We start from the raw sequence: 27,950 nt of genomic DNA, 5'->3' as shown, positions 1-27,950 counted from the left end.
AGGGCCTCGTACCGCAACATGCCGGTTATGACCACACGTTTTATAAAACACAGAAAAGTGCGTGCAAAAGACAAAAGCAGCCATTAAACAGGCAGGAAAAGATTGCTGTGGGTCGTCCAAGAATATCCCAAACTGAAATCAAAAACACTGATGAACTACAGAAAGTAAGATGCACAATCCTGCAAACAATCAGGCATCACTTTGATCAAAGCAAGCTTGATCATTCCAACTAAACCGATCAGTGTTCAATATGGAAGAATGTGTGTTTCACAAACAGAAGTTATTCTCTTCTCATCTCCTGATGCTCAATGGAGAATGCACCCACCGAAGGGCTGAAATCCATTAATCAGTATTAATCATGTGTTGCTTTTTATAGACGCAAAGAAGTGCTTTTTTTATGCCCACACCCGACTCTTCTTTTCAACATCAACATCTTCAAGTTTTCGTGCCAGGACAGTTGCCTGCTCAGTTGAGGATGGAGGCAAAATTGCACCTAGTCACACATTCCTGCCTCCTTGATGCTGAGTAATGGGAAGGTTGTCTACCTTTATACCACTCCTAACGGCTCTCAACAGCTCCCAGCATGCTTGAATGACAGCGCTGACAGATCTGATATGCTCTCGAACGTCACCATCCCCAGACCTGCGTGGAGGCGGCAGCTTGTTTTGTTGACCCGCTGCCCCGGCAACAGGTGCAACATTGCGAGCAAGCCCCACAACTTCCTGTCAGAGTACGGAGAATGTGGAAAAGGTGGAGGACATAAAGAGGGAGACGCCTACAATTGGAGCCACTGAGATGTTTGTCTCGTTCATCACTTGTCTTCAGCCTTTAAAATAAGATCTATGTTTGGACAGCATCAGATGATGTCGTTACAAGTTGCCTGTCGGCTAGCAGTTACTAACAGTCAGTCTAAACACAATTTATCCTTACTTCTTCATAGTGTTAAGCCTAACTTGGCATTCAGCTGCTTGTCTAATTGACACAACAATATATTAAAAGCCTCAACATGCAGATTCCTTTTTGTGGAGTGCTGGGAATTCCTGTCACTTTCCCAGACAGTCCTAAAAAGCAAAACAAAATGATTTCATATGATCTATGATAGAAAAGTATTTGGCATGTTTACATCATGGTATCCCAGTACAATTCTTAAATGTTTTTAGGACAAGATGTGGCAGGAATATCCCTATTCCTTCATTTATTTTTTAGATAAAGTCATCATCATCATCATCATCTCCATACTGTTCCTACACACAAAAAGCTACAGTTTGAGGTTGTTCAGATAGGACACAAGTTTTCAAGTTAAAAGAAGTTCAGCATGTCACGTCCACTCTGCTGTGTCTAGCTGCGAGAAAGCAAAAACATGTCAGTCTGCAACTGTTTTTAATTATTTTTCTACATAAATATGCACTTGACGGATGTCTTTGACCATTACTGTGTGCCTCGCTAGCACGTTTTTAAGACGCCAAGACAAGTTAAAAAGTTGTCGCTGCTGGCTGTGGAAACCAGCATGACTTTCTGAAGGAGACTCATAAGATTTCAGGATTCCCCATTCAAGTAGATAGGACTTGGTCTTGGATGGTGTTGCAAATATGGCCACAGAGTGAATCGACTTTCCTTAAAAAGGACTTTGCCAGCACCCAAGCCATAATGTAATGTAAAGCATCTGTTGATGGATATTTAATATTTATGGCTTAGGGTGCTGTAAAACTACCTGGGCTAGAAAAACAGCTACATGCAGATTTTATAAACCCTTCACTGTTTGACTGGATAATTTTAAATGTTGTCAGCATACTAATTTCCTATGCAAAGATATTAGCCAATCATAACAGTTGGGTGTTTGAGAAGCACACCAAAGCCACACGTTTAAATCGAGAAACAGAGTGAAAAATTTATTCATTACCAGCGTTGGGGCTAACGCATTAAAAGTAATGCGAGTTATATAATTAGATTACTTTTTTCATGTAACGAGTAATGCATTACAACAAAATATCTGAGCTACTTTTTAAAATAAGTACAAGTTATTTTGTTTTCTTATTTATTGACTGACAGCTCTCCTGTCCCCACGTTGAGAGAAATCGGGAGTCCAGAGGCATTGTGTGCGCTATGTAAAGTAAACATGATGGTTCTTGTAGTTTTAGACTAAATGTGAGCATGCTTTAACTCATCTCACTTCACAAAAACAGATTCAGTATTCCTCAAATAGAACTCTTTATGTTCTTATGAATATTATGTAATAAAAACTGAGCCCCATGCATTTCTTCAAAATAAAACTACTAGTGTTTAGCTGGAAATCTCAACGGTGGCCTGGTCTGTGGTGTCTTTCACCACCTTTTAATAGATCCAACTATCACTACCAGTTATTGCAGCAGGGAAGATGCTGCCCAACCATAATCATTCACTCCTGCCAAAGTACTGCTGCAACTGATGCTGTTGGACATAGCGTGATAAAATATATTTACATACTTAGATGGCTCTGCAAATCTCCACAAAAAAACAACAACAACAAAAAAAAAATCCGAAAAACAATATCAACCACAAAATTCTTTTGGTTTCCTTTTGATTAGTTCATGCTGAAACGACGGAGGAGTTAAAAATAAACTGCTACAAGGGCTCCAGACTAACATTTGAGAGCAGTAACACCGGTGCCACCAAGTTCTACAGATGGTGGCGCCAGCACCTGTTCGGTAGTGCTTGGTGGATTTTTAATCATAAAGATGATGTAAATCATAAAATAACTATTGTTTCGCATTAATAAGTGCAGCTAATAATAATATTACATGTTTGTTTGTGGAAATTTTATAGTAAAGCACTGAGCTTCAATTGAGATGCAGATGAAATTAAGTTTTATTAACAGTAACGTGCAAAAAACGAATTTTTATTAGCAAAATTTAAATATTATACTCTTATTAAATGTACTACTGTCATTCTAATCTATAGTATCACACTTATTTTTTTTTTACATAGAAAGCAAGTAAACCCTTGTACGTAAATTTCTATGTATAGAAAATAAGTGCTCGTCTGCCACCATCTACTGGTTATACTGGTAATTTCATGTCTTTTGTTTTTAAATAAAATTAATTGTTTGCTGGAGTGGAAAGTTCTGCGCGTGATCTACTGACGATGCGCAAATTAAAGAACACAGACGCAGTCAGATAATTCCCATAATGACGAACGCAATCTGGCAGGTAGCGTCTGGTTTAAGACATGCTTTTTTGGGCGGTAAATAATGGCGCAAACACCAGTACATTGACGAGCGCAAACCTTAGTAAATCACCTTGCGTGATTCATTTAAATACTCTCCTCCCATAAATTTTGCGCCTGAAAGGGAAACTCCTACAAATGCATATGCAATAAGGTCAGCCGCAAAAATTAATGTGTCCACGCCTTTTCGGCGCTAATTTTTCACTGCGTGTCTTTAGTAAATCCTGACAGTAGTTTTTTTAACGTCAAAAGAGGGTTCGCGCTGGCGCAAGCTGTTAGTAAATCTGGCCCTAAGTGTTAGTTTTCCTACATCTTTAAACTTTTAGTTTTACAAATAATTTTTACAAAATAATGATCAAATTGGATGTTATTTAGATCTTTGAAGTGCTGGAAAAAGTGTGAAGCATTTGAAAGCCCTTGAAAAGTGCTTGAATTTCACTCTCAAAAGGTTGAACCCTGAGATGAATAATGTAAAAAAAACGTTCAACTATTTCTGTCACAATACCATGGTTACAGTTAGCGATGTTACATTAAATCCATGGTGAATGTTGGTGATTTGTCGATTGAAAAGCCTTCTATAAATTGTTCGGTCATGTGACAATGTTTCTCCTGGTTTCCACGTCAGCGCTGTTTGTTCTAATATCTATGGTCTATAACGCCATAGTGTTATTAATTCTGCAGCGAATTCAAAAGCTTTCTCACAGGATCTTACAGCACAGTGTAGTAACAGTGTCGCGTGATCGAGATCGGTCCGCGAGTAAAACCTGTTCTGAGCTAGTGCTGCATTATTATTGCTCCGAAATGATAAACGGTCCATGCTGCGCAGCTAAAACGCGTAACGCGGTTTCGTTTCCGCTTTTTAAGAAAAATAAAATGTAAAAGTTTTTCAGAACATTTATTCACTTTTAACCCCAAAACCCCAAAAACTAAACATGGGTCATCAATGATTAAACTTAATGACATCTTAGTTGGTAACCCTTTCTTTTAAGATTCTATTAGTTGACATGAAATAACAAAGAACAGTACTTTGCCTCTACTTTGAACATTTTGAACATCAAAAGTTGCATCTGTTAACATTAGTTAATGTACTGTGAACTAACATAAATGAATAATGAACAACTATTTTAATGAACTAACATTTACAAGATTAATTGCATGCTGTAAAAAATATATTTTTCATTGTTAGTTCATGTTGGCTATAAGAATCGGACCTTTTTGTAAAGTTAACAGAAGTTAGAAACAAATCCACCCATAAAGTAAGTAGTCACAATTATTTCCTTTCCCAAAGATCTGCCGAAGTGAGGATCACTGTTAGGTCTGGAATTTATTTTTGCAATTTTCATGCGATTTCACAACAGAATGGTGCTGAGAACTTCAGGTCAACTTATCTTATTTTTTTATCAAAAAAGGATGCAAACCCTACGGAAATTACATGTTAAAGCAGGTTAACAGCCTCTCCCTGATACAGATAAGTCATTATTTCCTTTTTTCTCACACTTTCAAGTTCCGTTCAAGGGTTGAAGTGATGTTCCAGTGTTCTCACACACTGAGTTCATTTGAATGCGTCCTGTTGTGGGAAACAGATGAACTCAGGCTAACCAAAAAAAACGTCCATTGAAATGGACACTAAAGGTTCATCAGATGAACTCAAAACCAAATGGAAATACAGAAAACTGTATCCAACTGCCCTGTAGGGATGTGTAAAAAAGAAAAGAAAAGAGCAGGACAGAAACAGATTTCCCTGGTAGCTTATTCAAGATGAAACTGTGAAACACGTCTGACAGTGGTTAAGTGTTACAGTAATACAGTTAAAGCGGCCATAACGATAATGAATAATGTATTCCCGTCCAGACTTAATTGTTAGAGTGTGGCTCCAAAAGCCTAACCAGAATTAACCAGGCACATCTACAGCGCCAGAAGGCTTGAGGACTGTCATTCATTCTTGTGTACAACATTAAGATTAATTCATTTCTCTGACTGGGACGGGGGAACGTACAGTAATGGGCTGAACCCTTTGAGTCACCCCTTCAGTTTCAGACACTCAGCAACATTGCCAGGCCTGATGAAACCACAAACACTCTGAGCTGAAGTGTTTTTTTTAAAAAGACAAAGGGCCAAAGAGGCTATGACCATAAATCTTTGCTCTGAAGCCAGCATTCTTAGACGTTATCACTCCCAACCAGCTCATAAGCGTGCGTGTGAGTCAGTGTATGTGCAATGCAGGAGTATAAAACAGTATGTAAGGCCTTGGAAGTGAGTACGTGTAAGCTAGCACTGGTGTGGATGTGTATGCTGGGTAAAGCGAGCAGTGGTCCAGGTTGCTGTCTGGCGGCCACAGAGCCGTAGGGAGATTAGTCGGTGGGCAGAGGCTCTGCTGTAGTAACAGCTAAACTGATCTCTGCCATGCGTTCGCATAGAACCGCACGTACACAGCGGCGCCAGCCAAACGCCTCCTCATAACACGAAGACACATACAAAGGCAGGGTTGACCTATGTGTGACAATTCATTGCTCAATTTTGCTCAATGCGAGATTGCATGCTGTAGATGTTGGCTACACATATCAGGGCTAATCTAAAGATTTATGGTTCTGAGTAAATCATACTAATCCACCATTTTCCATATCATTTGATTGTAATTATCTCTTTCTGATGATGTGATTGTTTTCATGCATTAATTGTAACCAGAAACGGCGGCAGACATAGTACTGTTTACAAGTTGCCAGATCCAGTAAAACTAATGCTAAATTTAACCCAGAATTTCCAGAATAACCCAGAAAGACCACTTAAATGAGATGGAAATGGGCTAATTAGTGGCTTTACACAGGCTAACTGGAAAGAGAAGTGAAGGAGTCAGCAAGTCTTCAGTTTCCCACAATTCATCTGTGAAAGGGATCTTCCACCGAAACCAATAATCTCATCTGGACAGCACTGATCTGTGTGATATCCCAGATTGTGCAAAGAAAAAAGAATAATGTTTTTGAAAGAAGTCTCTTATGCTCACAAAAGGGGCTTTCGCACCGGAGGAACCTTTTCTAACTAATCGCGAAAATATCATGCTTTTTGGCGTGTTCTGTGCAGGAACTAGGAACGATTTAAGTTCTAGGAACACCTTTTATATATTGTCCTAACCCTAACCCTAACTTTCCAGGAAATGGAAAAAATTCTTTAAAAATGTTTTAACCCTGTGTTGCCTAAGTTGATATTGCGGCTTTATATATGGTCAGACATTTGCATGTGTCATCAATATTACTAACATTTTACCAAAAGTTAAGTTACAAGGTTTTTGACCAGTCCGTCATTAGAACGGCCGCATCTGAAGCAGTAAGTGCATTGCATTACATTTTCATCAACTACAGGTTATAAAGTTTACTGTAGCTATGTGGGCACTCAGAGGAAGTAAAGGCCATGATGAGCTGTTGTAAGAGACATCTCGCACAATCTATTATAACTGTGAATCACACTATTTCGCACATCAAAATAGTTCCATGTTATCACATGCATGAAGACGAATGACAAACCATAGACAGTAAAAAAAAAAAAAAAAAAAAATCAAGGAGTGTTTGTGAACACTATGACGGCGGTTAGCAGCGTGTCAGAATGCGATATTTTCTCATCTAAACAGGGGTGGCCCTGTGATTGTAATGAATGTAAACGTGAACAGTAGAAGAACAGAGCAAATTAGTGCTACTGTAATCAGATCTGCCGGCACTTCTGCAAGAGCACTTATGCCTGGTTCAGATTACATGATTTTAGCCCGATTTTGGCACGATCCGTTTGACGTAGGGTGTCGTGGGGATTCGTAACGACAACGGCCGTCGGGACGCAAGATTCGATCGTTTCATCTCGTATAGTGTGTCATAGTGGGCGACAACCTACTCTGTCTGCGATGCTTCACGACATCACGATAAAAAGACTAGCATGTTTAATTTTTTAACGGTCCTCCATGACAGGTTCCATCAAGAGTGAATGAGTGGGTGTGTGTGTGTGTGCGTGCGCGAGTGAGTGAGCGAGTGTGTGTGTGTGATTGTGTATGTGTGCGCGAGAGTGTGTGTGTGTGTGTGCGCGAGAGTGAGTGAGCGAGTGTGTGTGTGTGTGTGTGTGTGTGTGTGTGTGTGTGTGTGTGTGTGTGTGTGTGTGTGTGTGTGTGAGCGAGAGTGAGTGTGCGCGAGTGAGTGAGTGAGTGAGTGTGATTGTGTGTGTGTGTGTGTGCAAGAGTGTGTGTGTGCGCAAGCGAGAGTGAGTGAGTGAGTGAGCGTGAGTGTGTGTGTGTGTGAGTGAGTGCGTGTGTACATATATGTGCGAGTGAATGTGTGTGAGACGGCTCGCGATGACTGGTCGTAAAGCAACGTGTAGTCTGACATGTTTCTTGTCCACGACATGACAAGATTTTTAGGAGTCAAATTCGTGTAATCTGACACAGTGACTATCGTAACAGACAAAAAAATTGTGTAATCTGAACCAGGCATTAAAGGGATGATTCCCCAATAAATGAAAACTCTGTCATCATTTACTCACCCATTGTGTTATTCCAAACCTGTATGACTTTCTTTTATTTAAGGTGATGTCCTAAAATGCTAATTTCCAGTTTTGCATGTTCATTCTTACCATGTCACAATCACCAATAGGACCAATAGGGTTTGGTGCCATTGACGTCAATCCCAGGATGACACACCAACTATAAATGAGCAAATGTGCTAATGTCTCATTTTGTATTCCAAAGAGATTAAATGATGACAGAGCTTCCATCATTGGGTGAATTTCTCCTTTACCTTTACCCAGGTCGTTTAAGGTTTGTCCCTGTAATAAATTCACTGCATAGTTCTACGGTGACATCACGTAAAAGTTCGTAAAACTCAGCTGGCGTTGTTTGATAAATAAACAAAGATGGTTTAACAAAGATACTGATGTTGATATCTATACTGATATACTTGTTTTTCCAAAAGGCTTACTGAAAGACAGACATTTCGAATTCATTTTACCACAGAATGAGAATGTGTTCCTACTAGAAACTATCACCGAAAGACAAGAACTGCTCCATATATGGAAGGAATGACTGGAGGAGTTCTGAAAAATGCAGACAGTATGTTGGATCCGTCAGAGACAGACCACAAAATGGACTCTTGTGACAGATTGCTAAAGAACACTTTAAGTTTTGGTTTACATTAGATCGTGCCCTAAGACTAGGAGATGAGTATCGTCAAAAGCTGCCTGACGAACCTCAGGCTATTAGCATACTGCTGATGGCGAGGAGTGCTCTGCACAAAATCTATCTTGTAGGGAGATCGCCAATCTCAAAGAAACTTACTTGATGCTGACTAATGTGGAAACTAAACCATGGGGCATTAGGACTTGGTTCCATCTTGTCAAAACATGCCCTTATCAGCAGAGTCTATAAGTCTTGGGACACCTTCTCGCCAAGCCAACAGGACTCACAGAGAAGGCACACAGCTGAGAAAACCTTCAACCACATTTTAAACAGGCAAAAAGATTCCTTGGCACCCCGTAAGTCCTCTTATTGAGTTTTTACAAGCTGGTCTAGTGCCAGTTCTGGCCTACGCTGCCCGGTTCGTGCCATCAGCCCAGTAAAGCATAACGACAGTGCGGCACTTTATGCTGTATGCTTTCATGACCTCAGTATAGCATTCATGTGCCTCAGAAGGTCCAGGGCATCAGATGGGAAGGTGAGCATGATGGGCGCACAATCCTTTCCTAGAAGAACATCTGTACCCTCCACTTTTTGGTCTCTTGGATCCCAGAGTCTCACTCTATTGTGAGGTTTTTACTCCATAACCAACCCGAACACAAGACTGCTTGTTCCTTTTAACTTTATCTAAACACTACTCTGAGGAATTATGGGTGAAAAAACGTTGCCTCCAGCAAGCAATTCCCTCCACTCAGTCACAACAGCACACACGCTTGAGTTCGGCAGACTCTTCTATCACTGTGTTCCTCCAGGTGTTTCTTTTTTTTTTCTAAGAATGATAATGTCAACTTAGTAAATGGCTGACAGGAAGTAAAGTAATGTGTGGTTTTTGGATTCACATCATTCATGTCAGAATTTATTGGGGCAAACCTGTGAGGTATGATGACTCAAAATACTTCAAGCAAGGATTACATCAAAGTAACACTAAAAGAGTGCTGAGAACACAGACCTTATTTATCGCAATAACACTATCATTCAAAAGTCTGGGGTCAGTATTATTTTTTTTATTTTTTTTTAAATGTATGCTTTTGTTTAACAAAGATACATTAAAATTAATCAAAAGTGAGAGTGAAGACATTTATAATGGTTTAAAATATTTCTATTTTCATGGTTTCCACAAACATATTTAGCAGTTCTGTCAAAAACTTTTAACTGTTTTCAAAATTGATAATAATATATTTTTTTAAAGGATCACATGACACTGAAGAGTGGAGTAATGACTGCTGAAAATATTTGTTTTTAAATACATTGAAATACATTAAAATAGAACAGTTATTTGTAACAACATTTCATAACATTTATCGAATAAATTCAGCTTTGGTGAGCATAAGAGACTTTAAAAACATTAAGGCCTGGTTTCACAGACAGGGCTTTGATTAAGCCAGGATTAGGCTTTAGCTTAAATAGGGCATTTAAGTAGCTTTAATAAACATGCCTTAGAAAAAAACATTACTGGTGTGCATCTTAACACACAACAAAACAGCTCAATTGTGCATTTTAGACTGGGACTATGCTTAAGCCTTGTCTGAGAAACCGGGGGTAAAAAATTACTGACCCCAAAATGTTAACAAGAATCTGAACAAAAATAGCAGGACTTGATTTTCCAGGTAAAAGCAAACGTGGGTGGTAATCAGAACTCTACGGCAATGGCCATTATCCTCTCTTACCAGGAAAACAGGTCATGGTGCTCTGGTTGACTTCACTGCCATGTAAATATGTGGTGGAGTGCAACGCCATGTAATTGGCGCTAAGAAATAAGCTATTTTGGGACGTTTTATTAGCAACTGTGGATATAGTGCAGTAACATGGTATTGCAAATGTGGCTGGTACTTCTCTGTGCAAAACATGCCACCAAAAAGTCTCTAGATATGGCTCATATTCCTCTTTCATTGCAAATCAATGAGCCAGCTTCATCATACACCATGCAGAAACTGTACATTCAACTGCTTAGAAACTAGCCGCAAAACGTCATCATTCATGTCCACGCAAATGTTGCAGGATTAGTTCCACATCAATCAGGGATCAACGCGAGGGATTTTTTCAACTGGTCTGGCACCACCACAAAAAAAAGTTATAAATAAAAAGAATTACTAAAATAAAATAGGCCTAGTTGTTAATTGTTTTAGTTGTTTTTGATCCATGTAACCTTAAAGGTCCCATTCCATGGATTATTTTTATTATTTAATAATGTTTCCAGGGGTGCCCTTATAATGTTAGTATGTTTTTTAGATCAAAATTTTTTATAATTTAGAAATAAAAGGCATATTTCCTAGCCTGATTTCATTCCCTGGTTTGAACACTCTGTTTGAAGGGGCGTGTCTGCTGTGAGACTTCAGTGTAAACGCCCTCTGCTGTGATTGGCTGACATGCTTGCATATGAAATATCTGGCATTAAATGTGGAACTATCTGGAAAACTTTTACTATTACAGCTATTATACGTTTTTACTATTACAGCTATCTGGATTAACGAATCGTGAGAAGTTTTTTAAGTATTTAGATCTATTTCAATCACATAAAAGGTTGCAGTTATGAGCATTGAGCAGATGACAGCCTGTTGATCGCGTGAAAGATCTTATCATTGCAACGCAGTTTCTGCACTCACTAATGATTTCACCAATGCAAACATGATAAATACAGTAAGAGCTTCGTTGTGCAGTGTAACAGCGTCATTGATTTCATAACGAGTTTTGGCAAGTGTCCAGATAAACTCGCGCTGTGTGATTGATAGCTTGGGCGATTGGAAAGGGATTGTTCTTTGATCACTTTCTGTATATTAATCACAGTTTAAGTAAGATTATTTTCATCCTACTAAGAGAAACGAACGATGTGAAGAGTGATCGCTACTTCCATATTAAATCACTACTTACCGCTTGCTGGAATATAGTTGAAATGAAACGCTGAGAGAAGTCTGCTTGATATTATTCCAGGTTAGAAAAACAGTCCGTGGTGAAATGGACAGAGCAAACTAACAACTTCGATTTAAACTTTTGCGGTATCCGATTATAGATAAACATCAACCACGTCTGTTGACATTTCGCCATCAATACGCCTGTGTTCCTGTGGGCGGAGGTTACGGTTCTAGTGACATCACTAAAGCAGGATGTAGAGGGGTGTAGTCCAATCCAGCCATTTTTTGTAGTCAACTTCTGTTAAATAAAATATCTCGCTTGGCATTGAACTTTGAGCTTTATAATTTTACAGATATTATTTATACTCTAACAACAACATTACACACTAACTAAAGTTTGAAACATGGGATCACATAGAACGGGACCTTTAATAAATAAGGTTATGACACAAAAAACTACTAGCCAAACTCATTTAAATGTTAAATATTGTTACATGCCGTCAGAAATAAAATAAGAACAAATAATCAAATTACGAGCAACAGCACGAATAAATACAACAGAACAAACATATACAAATTAAATTCTTTGGCTCGAGATCATGGTGCAAAGGCTGATTTTACTCCGAACCATCCCTTTAAATAAACAGTTCTTTACAGGTTTTTCATGTAGGTCTAAATTAGATTTTCAGGTACAGAAATGGTAAACAAATGTAAAATATCACTGCATAGTCTTCTTCACTGTATAAATATAGATTAACCCTAATTACAGTTATTCAGTCAAGAGCAGTGAGCGATTTTTTTCTGTCTTTTGTTTGATTAACGTATAAAAACAGACAGCAGCAGGAATATAGGCTGCTGTCACTTTAAGAGCTGCGCGGACCCAATATGCCATCACACATGCATCTTATCTCACATGTTAATGTTGAATGTTGAAAGAGTATTCTGTGAGGTGCGTCACACAGCGTTCTGGGCGCACACTTTGGACTTTGGAAACGTATCATTCTGCGCGCGAGTACCAAACTGAGAGACCCAGGTACTTTCACATCTACATGCACTTGAATATTTAAATTGGCAAGGCTTAAAAATGCACAAATTATAAACTTCCGTGAAGATGCAGCACTGGCCCGATCGGGCAAGTGACTGTTCCGTCAACTGGTCCGAGTGCCTTTCACGCTGACCGACCCCGGGCCATCGGGCAGTCCTTATTGTCGAGTCATGCACCAAGGTTCAGTACTTGAGATTTGAGGCCTGTTACAATCCCTAACCCTACATATGGCAACAGCAATCGTCATTCTTGCCTTAGCAAGCACCACTAATTCCTAACATATATGACTTCCCATTAACCCAGTGTAAAATATGGTTTACTTTAGAGTCTTTCACCATGCTTGCACTCAACCAGTCACACTTTCCAAGGGCCTGTAGATTAAAAAATGATTCTGAAACTAATTGGCTACACATTTGGTCTGGTTTTCGATAGCCCCCCCACACTCACCGTGCCGCTGACTCTGACATCATACAGGCGTGCCCATTCATCCTCATGGCTGTCCACCATCATGACGCTGTCCTCCTCCTCTGAACCCCATTCCGCCTGCAGGTCCAACCGTACCTCTTCGCCGAGGGAGTGCATGCCAATGGCAGGGAAAAGCCCATCTGGAGCCACCGGCACCACCACTGACCCCACCTTCCATTCACACATACACATAAAGAGAGCTCTGTTAAAGCATTCCATAAAGCTAACCACTATTTTACAGCACATTATAACTGAGAATAAAGACTGCTCATTGAAATGATGTCTGTATCACTCCTGGTCCTTCTATCAGGCCTGCAGGAAAACCAGTCATCAGAAAACAACCCTCAATTAGAAGACTAGACTATTGTGTGTTCAAAGACTTCAGCTCTACAGATTCTTGTAACCACTATAATGGAGTAATAAACAAAACCATTACACACAATGGTACATAGAATTCATAGTTTGATGTAGATGTTATGTAATTTGTGAAAGAATGCGTAAATATATGGTGTCTGATTATATTTACATAGTGCTGTTAAAGTTTACAATTGTACTTAATTAACTGTGTTTAACACTGTAAATGCATTTATTCAACTTGACATTATAATAGTTTATGATATATTACCTATACATATATCACACGGTGATATGCCAGTATGAATCTTAATGTATCTATTTGATCAAAAATACAGTAAAAACAATAATATTGTGAATTTAAAATGACTGTTTTCTAAAATATTACCAGATGTGATTTATTCCTGTGATGCAAAGCTAAGTTTTCAGCATCATTACTACAGTCTTCAGTGTCACATGATCTTTCAGAAATCATTCTAATATGTTGATTTGCTGCTCAAGAAACACTTCTTATTGTTATCAGCTGAAAACAGTTGTGCTACTTTTTCAGGATTATTTGATGAACAGAAAGTTTAATCATTTCTTGCACATAGAAAAATCTTATTGAACCAAAATTTTGAACAGTAGTGTGCATCAGAGTGACTGTGCTGTAGTGTTGTCACCATACTGGAATTTCTAACTCTTGGACGGTGACTGGTCCTAGTATAGGTCATAAACCCCGCCTCCCCGTGTTATTCAACGGGACTTGAGACCAACTAAACAATTTAATTACACTTCAAATATCTTTTTTCCGAAGGTGGTTTCTGTCATTTACTGTAGTTTTTAAATCACGCTGATGTAAATTCAAGTGTTTGTTTTTAAAATAAGTTTGTTTTTAGTTAGTTATTTGATGCTATAAAAACGGTGGCGTGACGTCATGATTGACAGCTGTGATTGACAGGTTCTCTGAGCGAAGTAGTCACTGAAGCACCAACAGACTTTTTTTTGGGGATCTTCGGAGGACTGAGGAGATTGGAGCTTTAAATTTAATATCTAAATTTCTATAATTAATTATTTCACACCGAGAGTGAAGGCGGGGCCTTGATTTCGCGGCTTTACTTCCTGCTCAACTACTGCGCAGGTCTGGTCCCGAAATCGCTACTGCACAGACTCAAACCCCAAGATGTCAGCACCATATCGGGACACTGGAGGCTTCACTTCTCACCAATGGAAAAGAGCGAAGGGGCGTCGTCCATATTGTTTTACAGTCTATGGTCCAACCATTGAAAGTCTAGGAAATCAATTTTAAGCTTCAAATGAATATGAATGGAGTGGTTTAACCCAAGTCTTCTGAAGAGACACGGTCGCTTTATATTATTTTACATAATTTTAATGTAGGCTTTTAGTCACATACAAATATTGATCAATTACCATTACAATTATCTCACCTAAATGTTTGCTCACTCAATGTATTTGAAATAGCTTACATGCAGCACAAGGAAGCTTGATCTTTAAACTTCAAATTTAATTTACAAAATAAGAACAAATAACACCCCCCTTCTTTTTGTTTGGAACACTGACCCTCAAAAAGTCTATTCAGTTTCTGTCGCAGGACCTTGCACGGAGTAGTTAAATGTAAAATAACACTGGATAGTCTTCTTTGTAAAAATTAAATACACATGAATCCTTTCTTTTTCTTTTGTTGTTTGATTAACATTAATGACACAAACTGCAGTAGTATTATTAGGCTTCTGTCACTTTAAGGCTGAATGTACTGTTATACATGTTTTCTTTGTTTGCATGTTTACATTCACTTAAGATAACTGATTGTGTTTACATTAGGGATGGGAACGACACGGGATTTGGGAAATCGACTGTCGAGGCCCATGTGTCGACTTTTTGTCGGATTGTCGGCCTTTTTTTTCTTTTTTTTTTAAAGAGCAGCAGCAATGCGGAGGGTGGAAAATATTCTACATCAGGGTCCGAAATTAACACCCGCCAAGCGCCAAATGCGGGTAGATTTTCTGTTTGGCGAGTAAATCTCAAAAGGCTATCCGCCACACTGGCGGGTGAATGTTCATAACAAAATATGAAATTTTAAGCGCGCACGCACGAGCAGAGAGAGAGAGCGAGTCCCGGCCGCGCGCGCGCGCACTCACCATTCAGAGCGGTCAAGCTTCCCCGTACTTTTTGACAAGCGTCCTTGACAGGGCGGCCAGAGCTTCTTTGCAGCTCAAGTCGGCGGCGGTGTGTGTACGTACCTACAGTTAACGCTCTTTCTGTTGACGGCGCTGAGGAAAAAGCTCCCGCCACTGTAAGAAGCTGTCGCCGCCCATTTGTGTCCTCCTGCGCACCCATCAAAGCCGTGCAGAACGTCTTCAGCACTCGCGGATCGTGCATATTTCCGCTGCTGCTTCTGTTTACACACCATGGTCGTTCTTTTCTCGAGAAAAGGAGTTTTCTCATAGCGTTTGCAACGCAATACTCGTTCCCTTATCTCTCAGGGAACCGAGGTTAAAGTAACCGAGGAAATGTAATAAATTAAAAGCCAAAAAAAAAAAAAAATGCAATTTGGAAATCCCACAAGCCCCGCCCCCTCGACATGTCGACACTCTATTTTTTTTGTCGAGTGGAGCATGTGTCGAATGTCGGTCGTTTTGTCGAGAAAAAGTCCCATCCCTAGTTTACATAAATACTTGCAAAGATGGGCATTTTACATAATTTTGAGTGTATTTGGCCGTTTAAGAGCAATAAGCCAAGAAAATTATGTGTATTCGGGAAACCTGCAGGAATTAGTAAAATTATGTGCAATAGAGAGTTAACTCTGTAAAGAAAAGAGAAAGTGGGAATGCACAACTGGTATCGGTGTATCCACACTGCTGGAAATGAGTATTGGAACCAGATATTTAAGGATCGATATGTATCGAAACATTTTGACAACATTACTGTTCTGTGACTTCAGTACCATGGCATGGAGACTCACCTCCTTGCCATTCTTTGTGAAGAACACAGTGATGAGTCCGGCATCAAAAGTGTCTGCATAGATTCCGCAACCGATGCGGTCCCCCCGGTTACATTTAGGACCGAATTGCTGACCGACAGGGTTGCCGTTGTACAGCCTGTGAAAAGGAGAGATAGTCATTTATGACTTATAAACTGGAAAGGTAAATGGAAAGAGGAAGTGATCTTTAATAAAAAGGTAACCAACAAAACAAAGTTTACAAACTAACGCATTTTGGTTAACGACAAAAGCATTAAATTATAAATATTGCAAAATATTGCAGTATATTGACACAACAGCAAAAGTAGGCATTTTCTAAATAAATAAAAAATAAGTACCAACTCTTAATGTGAACTTACTTCCCATCATCAGCATGGTAAGCAATTGAGTGCGGAAGCCAGCCGGGCTGATGGTCAAGTTTGTAATATTGAGGAACCAGCCCGACAGCAATCGTCCCTCTCACTCCAGTATCCATAATGGTCACCTTGAAATATCATAAAAACCATTAAAAACACATGAGCTTCAGTATATGTGCAGTACAGCTGAGCAATTCTGTTTTTTATGACAGTTTATTTTTAAATGACTAAAGGGCAAAAGATGTCTTTCAGGGACTTCTAAGCAAATGCCAACGGTTATGTGCGTCATGAGCAGCACTGATTACAAAATAACAGACGCTGTAGGAATCAAGAGTTAACAAGAAGCGTTCGGCTGAGTCACAGGATGGAAATGTCAGGTAACCTGTTATTAAGAATTTTAACGTCTCGGCTACTACTTATCTCTCCCTTGTATGCAAAGCATCTCCGAACAACTTCCACACCCTCTCCTCTGCAACCTCCTCAACGCTAGTAAATTTCCAACATACAGCTATGCAATGTAGTAGTAACTGCCAAAGCCCATTTGTTAATTTTCTCATGCTCGTTAATCAAGTTTTCAGACAGACCAAGCGATTAGTTTTATTGAAAATTCCACATGGAATTGGATTTGTTGATTTTGAGGGACTATCATGTAAAAAAGACGGATTACTCCTGCCACGCATGACTCAACTGTTGTAGCCGTACCCTTGGAAGGGGCAAGCATAGACAAATTAATCCAGTTATTGCACCACAAACTAAACTTAACTCGGCACACTCATCCAAAACCACAAACGGACTTAGAAAGCAACCCCACCACTTCCAAGAGGTTTAAGTCCAAGTTTCCTCATCTTCTTGTCGTTTCTTTCGAGGATTTGCTTTCCAAGCATTATAGTGCTACCGTAAATCCTGATAAGCCTATATACGAATGCTTGCTGCTGGTTCCAAGCCTTTTCTGCTGTAAATTCAAAGCTGCACAATGATTAATTTAAGGGCACTCAATTATATTACCGCAACTTCAACAAAGAACCGTGCCATGAACCTTGTGGCTACAAAATTCCACGTTGAAGCTCCAGGCAAAATAATCAATTGCACTAATAGAGATATTTCCACTTGACTAAGGACAAAATTGATTTGCACATGCACATGTGAGCACACTGAGAAAACAGAGCAGGGGTTAATCACTGTATGGCACTTCAATGTTGAAATAGGCGGTGAAGGTGCAGCAACACAGTCCAATTGTGATGGAGCGTTGGCTTCCCTGCCCACAGGGGCTAAAATGAAACCCCTGTGAAAGAGTAATAAGGAAACATGAGGACGACGCTGACGCATATCCCGACTGGCAGATGACCTTTACGGAAAAGAAGAAGAAAAAAAGTTCCCAGACTTTGCAAATCTGAATGATTCTGCGTCACAATCAGGTGATGTAGAGCGAATAAAGCAAGAGCGAGTTCTTTATTGATTACTCATAGCTCACTGCTGCAGATGTCACATTCATTTCTACTGACTGCAGATATTCCCAGGGTGCACACTCACGCATGGAGTGACGCTTTTGGTCAATAAGATTGCAATACAGTTTAGTTTGAGACATCTGCTTTAAGAAATAGCCTTTTTTTACAAGCCAACGTTATTATTAAATTAGAATAAATGTTGCAGCCTCAATAATTCCTTCAAAGCTGGGCAGAACCAAACTAAACACTCCTAGATTTAGGGAGACAACAAGGAGGATGTGCAAAAATACATATTTTCAAAATCAACCAGTCATGGATGGACTATTTAACTGATGAAAATGAAGAAAAGGCAAAAAAAGCATTGTGACAATTAATTTTACTTTAAAGTGTTACGAAATTAATTCAACTAAATGGGTTAGTTCACGCAAAAATGAAAATTCTGTCATTTATTACTCACCCTTTGTGTCGTTCCAAACCCGCAAGACTTTCGCTCATCTTCGTAACACAAATGATGAACTTTTTGAAGAAATCTGAGAGATTTCTGTCCCTCCATTGACAGTCTACGCAACTACCACTTTGACGCTTCAAAAAGTTCATAAAGAGATCGTAAAACTAATCAATATGAATTGCGCAGTTTAGTCCAAATTTTCTGAAGAGACTTGATCGCTTTATATGATGAACAGACTGAATTTAGGGCTTTTATTCACATGTAAACATTCATCAACACACATCAGTTGTGGTAAACAGAAGCTCAAGCATGTTTGCTTGACGTGCGAGAACCAATGAGGTTTATTCTCATATGTTACGCATCATGTTTGACCTTCCTCAAGAACCAATGAGGTTTGTTCTCGTGTGTCAAGCAGGTTCAGTTGAGCTTCTGTTTATGTTCACTGATCAATGTTAAAATGTGAATAAAAGCCTAAATTCAGTCTGTTCAGTGTATAAAGTGATCGAGTCTCTTCCGAAAATTTTGACTAAACCGCTCAATTCATTTATGCATCTCTTTATGAACTTCTTGAAGCATCAAAGTGGTAGTTGCGTAGCTGACGATGGAGGGACAGAAATCTCTCAATTTCATTAAAATCATCTTCATTTGTGTTCCGAAGATGAACGAAAATCTTACAGGTTTGGATGGAACGACAAGGGCGTGAGAAAATGATGACAGAATTTTCATTTTTGGGTGAACTAATACTTTAAATATTACATTATTAAATAGTCTAAATGCACACCTCTCGTTGTGGAGTCACTCCCACAACATAGCATGATGAATATAATACAATATCCTAAACGGTCTCTAAAACAAGTAGCTAATACTACATACGTTTATGTTGATAAAAGTATGTTTAGTACAAGTTTAAATTAATGCATAGTAATTTATTATTTTCAGCAATTAGAATTATATGCATTTTAAATGGCCTAAAAAGGACAAAAATGAATCAATATGACAAAATATTTACCAAATTCAAACTATGACACAAAAAACACTGGCTGTATGAAGGACTCATCAGGGTAACGTACAGGGTGTTACTTTCCCGCTCCAATCCCCCAGAGAGGAAGTTCATCACACCAGCTCAATCTGCCAGCAGCAGAAAACCCATCAGAGCTGTCTCCCTCCTCAGATACACAACCAGACGGCTTCTACTGAGCTCCATAAATTAAATCACGCTTGCCCTCTCCCAAAGACTAATTTATAGCCCAATCCCTGCAAGTTTTCCGGTACTAAATCACCTGGGAGCTTCTTTTTCAAACTGTGTATTTTATAGCAAAGTTGCTAGAGAGGCAGCAGTAATATCGGAGTACATCAACTCAAAGGGCAGTGTCTATTTTGACGTGGAGGGACACAGGAAGCATTAAACATTTTAAAAACAGACTAGTCTGTGAGCTGTCTAAACGACTAGGAGATCTTGAAATTCGTTGTTGACGACTATGAATTTGTAAGTGATTTTTAACTCATTCAAGCGCACACAACCTTGCTTCACTCCCACCTTATAAATCCTGTCCAAATCAGATAATGAAATCATCCAATGTAAAAACTCAAATGTCATTTAGAAAACTAATCCTGTCTGAAGTCATCTACAATAGACAGTAACAAAAATTCAGAGACAAAAAGACATAAAAGTGTCAATGTGTCATATTAGATCTTCATTATTAAGATTTCCAAACAGCATTCACTTTAGAAAGCTTATTTTCTTTGCAGAAATGTTATGAAAAATGGCATGTGAAAAGGCAGATAATCAAAGACCAGATGCAAGACAAACATTTGGAAAATTAAAAACATAAAAAAATTTATAGAACTGACTACAGAATAAGACATCTACAAAATCATAATGAAATTGAAAACACTGGTTTAAAAAAGTTGAAATAACTCGACATCTCCGAGCATACAGTTACAAAAAAAGTTATTAGTACGTATGTTACTGTTTTTCTTAACAAAGGCAACAGAAAGGATGTTGAAATGATTCTAATGTTTTTAGCAACCCGACAACATAGGTGTGCTTCTTACCTCGAAGTAACAGTTTCCTTTTGATAAGGGGCGTGGAGCCACGTAGCAGCCAACTTCATCAGAGTTCCCTTGGTAACTACAGCAGGGAAGTAATAAAAAGCTTAATCTTTAATAACCAGAGCACTGTTGCTATAGGTACGTTATTAAAATGGCCAGTGATTAGTGGACTAGCTGCTGAAATCAGGTTCAGTTGTGTTTCTACATGTTTCACACTGATATGGCTGAGAGCTTCTTTTGGAGACTGTTATAACCTCTTCCACATCTTAAAGGGTAACTCTCGCCAAAATGCAACCTAGGGTTCTTTTTGTTAATCTACCCGAGGCAAACTTTCGTTTAAAAGCATAATTAGAATGGAAACGGCACTTTTAAGTTTGACCGTATTTTCGTTTTCGGTCAAATTGCCTTTTGAATGGGAGTGCTTGGGGCACGACTATGATAGCATCAAAAATCGCTATTTTTAAAACACTAAGGCGGCTCGACACAACATGAAACTGTGCTGGAAGTATCACCAGGGGCTCTACACGTGAACTCGAGCATTGAGAACATTGTTTGTGTACAACAGTTTAAATATTGCATAAGGCCATCCTCAACCTTCAGTGTTTCCCACACATATTCCCAGACTAATTCGTGGCGGTGCGCCACAGAATCAACACCGGCCGCCACATATTGCGCTATTGTGCTAAAAAAAAGGGGGGCGTTCCGCCCATTCAGCTGACATAATTTTTTTTTTTATTAAAATAAAAAAAATACTTTTCCAATGATGAAATGTTTTCTGTGTTGACAAATCTTGTGCGATGTCCTAAACTGCCGGGATAATCACACAACGCGTACAAGTCCGCTTATGACCCGTCCGATTCACGAACTAATGACTCCTTTGAACGGATTCCATTTAATGAATGGTTAAAACTGACCTGTCCAACACTGAATCGGTGTATAACAAATGAACGTGCCATAACGGACATGCAATACTAACATTACATTATCACCGCTGTGCTATGACACCCATTTATTTCAATGGCTTGCAGACGTTTGTTGCTGCATCGACCAAAGCGGAGCGCAGCATTGGCGAGCTTGCGTGCACGCTGCGGTCAAAGTTAAAAATAGTTCAACTTTTGCCACTGCGCTCTGTGACGATTACCCGCGCGGCCAATAAAAACGGGGCATCCAAAAAAAGCGCAGAAATCAAAATGAAAACTCCGCCTTTGTGGCGCCTACTTTTGTTCAGACCAGCGTAGCGCAAATCGCTCTGTATCTGAAGGGCTACATTTTATTTCTCTATTTAATAAACTAACTATTCAGTCAGATAGGTATTTGTTGTGAAAGAAATACAGTTACAATTTCAAGCATTTTATCCAAAATTTAAACACTTTTCAAACCTTGAAAACACAACATCAAAATTCAAGCATTTTCAAGGATTTCAAGCACCCGTACGAACCCTGAATATTGACCTTGTATTTGAAAAAGGATCCTCATATAAGAAACAGAGGCACAGAAAATTCAGAGTCAGTTCTTTCGCATTCGGAGATCGACTGTTTTTGACTGTCAAAATGCCGGCGGACACAGCGACAGTGAGTTGTTCAAAATCTTTCTTTCTAGTAAACTCTGTGTACACAAACAATGTTCTCAATGCTCGAGTTCATGTGTAGAGCCCCTGGTGATACATTGAGCACAGTTTCATGTTGTGTCGAGCCTTCTTAGAGTTTTTAAAATAGCGATTTTTGATGCTATCATAGAAGTGCCCCAAGCACTCCCATTCAAAAGGCAATTTGACCGAAAACGAAAATACGGTCAATCTTTAAGGTGCCGTTTCCATTCTAATTATTGCTTTTAAACGAAAGTTTGCCCTAGGTTGCATTTTGGCGAGAGTTACCCTTTAATTTGAATCTAAATAATATTAAGGTGACCACCCGTCCCTGTCACCTGACCTCTTGGGAGCTTAGCAAGACGTAAGCAGTGGGATAATGTAAGCATTTCAATTATGTCTGTATTGTTACAATACCACAATAAGAAATGTGATAATAAAAAATGAGACTGCTGTTTAAAATAACCAACCAACGCAATCATAGAGAGGGATTTTTTTCGCAGATGACGACTGCGTGGACGGAGCAAAGAAATCAGTTTGGACCTCATCAAAAGATGTTAACTACAGCTACACCAGCCACGACTTCATCTAGACACATACTGGATAAGAACATCCTGATCAAACCTGCCAGATTCAACAAAGAATACAAGTCCAGGATGCACTGAATCCAGTAAAATGCATTTAATGATAAAGGATAATAAACCAGTCGCTACTTTAGTATAAAATGTGATTTTTACCAACTAGCCTGTTACTCAATTTATTATATTTAGCAAACTGAATAGGTCCTGGAGAGTAAATTACACTGTAGGGCTGTGTGATTAATCGTAACTGATTTTTGATTTTGGCTTCCAACGATTATGAAAACAAGATAATCAAGGTAAAACGATTATTGTTCCACTGCCGCATTCCACATTTTCTCCCTTAATGGCCAAACTTAACATTCAAATCAGCCAAATAAGTGAGTGTTGTAAAATTCAGTCTACTGTTGCAAAACTGCAGGACGTTTGATATTAAACAGTGTTATTAAAAGCGCATTAAGCCGCAAAAGAGACTCTGTTCCCCAGGCGGCTTTCTGTGCGCGTGCTCCGAGTCAAGAGTCGAACGCGGATCATCAAACGGGCTTCGGGTATGCGCCTAAAATCGTACATTTTGTCTTAAGTGAATGTACACAGTTGAGTAAGAAGCCTAATAAGCAGCCTAATTTTAAAGTTTATGGATAAGACTTTAATGCGCACTTCTTATACTGTGTTTATTCAGCTCTTACAGTGATTTTCTGGAGTAAAACTAACGCCTCATCTTTTGAGTGATATCTGGGATTCAGTATCGGCCGATACCGATCCGATACTAAAATAAAACCAGTGCTGAATTACCTAATAAACAGTATGCCTCACTGTGTGGAAGAGACTGGGATCATTCTTTTGTGAAAGGCATCAGGCAGGCTTGACTTAAACATTACTTTCTTAACTTTATGGGATGTGCTGGATGGCAGAGGCATCTAAATACACATTAATTGCGCAGATATTAACATAAATAAATACATGATATTCAATCAAAAAAAAAAAAAAAAAACATGGATACGACTTATTCATGTTTCTTTTTTATTTATTTTTATCGATTGCAAAAATTAACTAGCTTAATCACACAATTTTTTCTGTGATAAATCACCATTAAAAAACCTTTTAAATATTTGTCTGACAGGTAGGAAATGTAATAAAGTTATCAAACAGTTTGCACTGCATACATTTTAAATTATATATTATATATCGGTTACTCCTTATTAAAGTTACAAAAGTTCTTTTGTAACGATATGCAATTTTATTCCATATCGGAGCCGATATCCGATACAAATATCGGATCGGAGCGTCCCTAACCGCTACTGAGAGTTTGTGTTTTGATATTATTATTCCGTGAGATGAGATTTTCCTGACGGAGTGTGAGCTCGTGAGGCTCCGCCCTCTGGGCCGGCAGCAACAGCTCATTTGCATTTAAAGGGATACACACTAAAACGGCGCGTTTTTCTGAGCCCCAAAAAGTGACAATTAAAACATGCTGTAAAAAATGATCTGTTGGGTATTTTGAGCTAAAACTTCACATACACACTGGGGACATCAGATACTTATTTTACATCTTGTGGAAAGGGGCATAATAGGTGCCCTTTAAGTAGCTTTAATAAGGATTAATCTACAGTATATTTGTAAAGTGAGACTATGCAGTGTTATTTTACATATGATTATTACATTTTTGTTGTAGGCTATTACTTATTTGAATACCACTGTTAGTATCTTCCTGTTAAACTTAAAACACTTTATTTAATTTGTATTTTCATTCTGTTGTATTTATTTGTCTTTTTTGTTTGTAATTAGTTTCTTTGTTCTTATTATATTGATGACTGTTTACTTGTCTTATGTAATGATGTTTGAGGACCTTTTGCTGAAATATCGATTATTGTGAAATTTCACAAATATTTAAAATGACTCGTATTGTGAAATAAGAATCTGATCATCTCGCAAACATGTTATCCAATGTAATGGCAAATAGGCTTTCCAAAGAGTGTAAATAAATATTTACATAGTATAATATTAGCAAATGTATCTCTCTCATGCGTGTCCCACGTTTTATCTCGCAAAATCACATATACGTCCTGCAACAGAGCAATAACCAGGTGGTCACACAAAATATCATTATATTTCAATTACATGCTGTTCTTTTGAAATTTTTATTGATCAAGAAATCCTAAAAAAAAAAAGTCTATCATGGTTTTAAAAAAAATATTATGCAGCAGAATTGATCACTGATCACTGAACTGATACTGAATTGATAATGATAAAGAATGTTTCTTGAGCAGCAAATCATCATATTAGAATGATTTCTTAAGGTAATGATGCAAAAAAATAATTTATTTTTAATTAATACATTTTTCCATTTTTTTTATATAAAACAGTTATTTTAAATTGTAATAATATTTCACAACATTGCTTCTTTTACTGTATTTCTGATCAAAGAAATGCAGCCTTGTTGAGCTTAAGAGAATTCTTTAAAAAAACAGAAAAATGTTTTAAAAATCTAGGCTAACAAACCCCTTAATATTTTTGCGTGAACTGTTCGTTTAAAGTCACTGAACACATGTTTTGCACTGTTTGACTCCTCAAACTGGACAAACATAGTGATACGAATTAATTCTGAAGAAGCTGGAGACTTCCAATATAAAAAAAGGAATCACAACATCACATGTGGGAGAACTATTTATTTTTCCGATGGATCAAGTTTGCTTTTCATCTTTTTTTCTGATCAAATAAAAACAAGTAGCCACTAACTTTCTCAGAAATTATAATTGTTTCAATAAGTGAGGTCAAGGCTGATTACGTCTTTAGTACAGATTTACGGCTCAAATACACGCACTCCCAGCGCTTTGCGCTCGCAAGCCCAGCTCACTGATATCGATGTGGGTGGATGGTTGTGCAATTCAAAATAAACAAATAAATAAGGATAAATGAAAAGCAGTGCAGAATTTTTCCATACAAACTAGGGGGGTCAACACATGAATTCCAGGCCGGGAGCTGATTTCCAAACAAAGAGGAAAAAAAGAACAGGGAAAGGGTCAAGCGCTGGGCAAACCTACCTTAGCGTGTCTCCGTTCTTCAACATTCGTTTGGATCGCTCTTGATAACGAACAGCGCGGACTTCCCTGATTTCTCTGATCCTGCGGCGCCAGTTCAGAAATCTGTAGTGTAAATTGATGTCATCCATCTCAGAGAGCTATGGAGCAGAGAACAGATGGCGTAAGGTTTAAAGGTTTTAGATTGAGGATCTGAGATATGCTATTCATTCAAGACATGAGAAGAATAAGTAATAATAGACTTGCTGTTCACAAAACTGCGTTAATGCCTGTGCACATTTGATATAGACTTGTACTCCTTTTTCAACCCCTCCAACATGGTTAGGCTATGTTTTCATTTTTAGTTTTTTAACCTTTAGAGCAAGGTTCTTGGGTTTGTGAGGAAACCAAATATTTAACTAATTCAATCGAATATAAAATTAAAGTGAACAAATAGGGTTGCACATTTAATTGGAAAATAAGTGAAATCGCTCTCACAAGCTCAATCCCTCTATGTGTTGCGAGTTAGCCTAAACGTGCATTTGGGAACACAATGTACATAGGTTCACTTTAATTACAGTCATATAATTTCCAACATAGCTAAACTCTACAGTACAGTGGCCCTCCAGGAACTTTTGCACCCCTGACCTGACAAAAAAAAACAAAAAAACATTGGGAATGCCTACTCTGGAGAATGCAATGGTATGGTTTAAAAAAATGCCCACATCACTAAGCACAAAATACTTTATAATCTAACGAGTCAACTGTTACATCAGTCACACACAAACATTTTTTATTGTAGGGCCTCATTTTCATATTTGAGCTTTATGGGCATGCAATAAATTCCTTCTATGAGAAGTTATCTAAGAGTCTCAAAGGCCTCAATAGATAATTTAACGTGTCAGCTGTCATTCATGCATCCAGGACATGACAGAGGAAAATTCCAGATTGTCGTTAATTGTCGTGTCATTTAGCAACAGATCACAGATATTATTAGTTTTTCATAATCAGTTTACAGTCAAGTTAGACAGAAAACTACAGGGAAAACACCACATACAAAGTATTTAAACATGTAAAGACTGACTACATAAATGATGAAATAAAGTATTATATAACTTATATTATAACCGCATACTATTAAAATTACATTTGTATGTTTAAAGAAAATTCAGAAACGAAATAATTACTAAACAAGAGATGCAATCGCTCACACTAGCTGTAACGTTAGCAGTATAGTTTCAATCACTGCTAATCACCTTGCATAGCTAACAAATTATTAGCTACTTTGAGGCCTTCTCGAAATAAAATACAATAACCGCTACATGCCCACAGTCTCTAAAGAGTAACGTATCTAAATATGATGACGTCACATACGTACCTTATGTACATCAGTAGGTAAGACGTTATAACATTCTAAGGCCACTTGTGTTTACTTTTAGCTATCGACTCCATTAGCTAAGCTACCTGACAAACTTCGCAGAAGTGAGAGCGATTCTTCCTGGATGGCGTCAGTGGAGGAATGAACGCAGCGCACCAATGAAATGCGTCACAGAGTTGATTGACAGGCGCTTAGCCAATGAGAAACTTAGCAGCGTGTCGGACTGTTTTCTTTAAGCTGGGCTTCAAGAAATGCCGAGGACACATGCACAGTACGGTATCATCACAGAATCATGCAATTTTTTTTTTAAAAGACTGTGATTGTGGCAATATTTAAGGGAAAATATACAGTCAGATGTTCATTATCGCAAATAATCAGGGTTTAAAATACATCATCCCTTAATCACATTTTTGTTAAATTAAAACCAGACTGTACATAATTTCACAGCTAATTAACAAAATAAATAAATAGACAGAAAACACTGATTTGAGCTGAATTTATTTGATTATTTTACTTATAGAGACATCAGAGAGACATCCATCCTGGAGTAGTGGCATTATTCTTAGATATTTGACCATTGAATACAGTGATTGACCAATCAGAATCAAGTATTCCAGAGAGCAGGGTAATGAGGTAGCATTATGAAGTGTTGACACAACTATTTCCATTTTCTATTCACTATAAATACCTGTTTCCAGTCCACTATAACGGTCTGGCATTTCATCACCTCAAATAGTTGAAAAGTGGGTTACAGAACATTTGGCACAATCTAAGGGCACCTTATAATCATGACTCATAATGACTGCAGTAGAATACTGTAAGCGTATGGAGCATAACACCAGCAAGACAGGATGATGCATGCATCTTATTTTTGGTATAAGTTACACCGAGAAAATGCTGACAAACGGATGCAGCAAGGTTTAAAAAGAAACACTGCATTGGAAGCATCTACTGTAGCTAAGTCTGACTTCTAGACAGAGATGAGGAGGAAAAC

The 27,950-nt window shown here is 38.3% G+C and overlaps 1 protein-coding gene across 1 annotated transcript in view; it reads right to left on the bottom strand.

The window, feature by feature from the left end:
• spryd3 (SPRY domain containing 3) overlaps positions 1–27,105 on the bottom strand; it is a 49,383-nt gene extending 22,278 nt beyond the window's left edge. The window contains exons 1-6 of the mRNA XM_084428852.1: positions 26,957–27,105; positions 25,603–25,739; positions 20,402–20,477; positions 16,457–16,581; positions 16,080–16,215; positions 12,746–12,934 (exon numbers count right to left, since the gene is read on the bottom strand). Coding sequence (XP_084284978.1) covers positions 12,746–12,934; positions 16,080–16,215; positions 16,457–16,581; positions 20,402–20,477; positions 25,603–25,730 — 654 coding nt within the window. The 5' untranslated portion in view covers positions 25,731–25,739; positions 26,957–27,105. The remainder of the gene's footprint in view (positions 1–12,745; positions 12,935–16,079; positions 16,216–16,456; positions 16,582–20,401; positions 20,478–25,602; positions 25,740–26,956) is intronic.
• Positions 27,106–27,950: the final 845 nt, after the last annotated feature.

The sequence above is a fragment of the Rutilus rutilus genome (genome assembly GCF_951802725.1).
Source record: "Rutilus rutilus genome assembly, chromosome: 13".
Lineage (NCBI taxonomy): Eukaryota > Metazoa > Chordata > Actinopteri > Cypriniformes > Leuciscidae > Rutilus > Rutilus rutilus.
The sequence above is the reverse complement of the archived record's forward strand: the minus strand, read 5'-3'. Positions and strand labels throughout refer to the sequence as shown.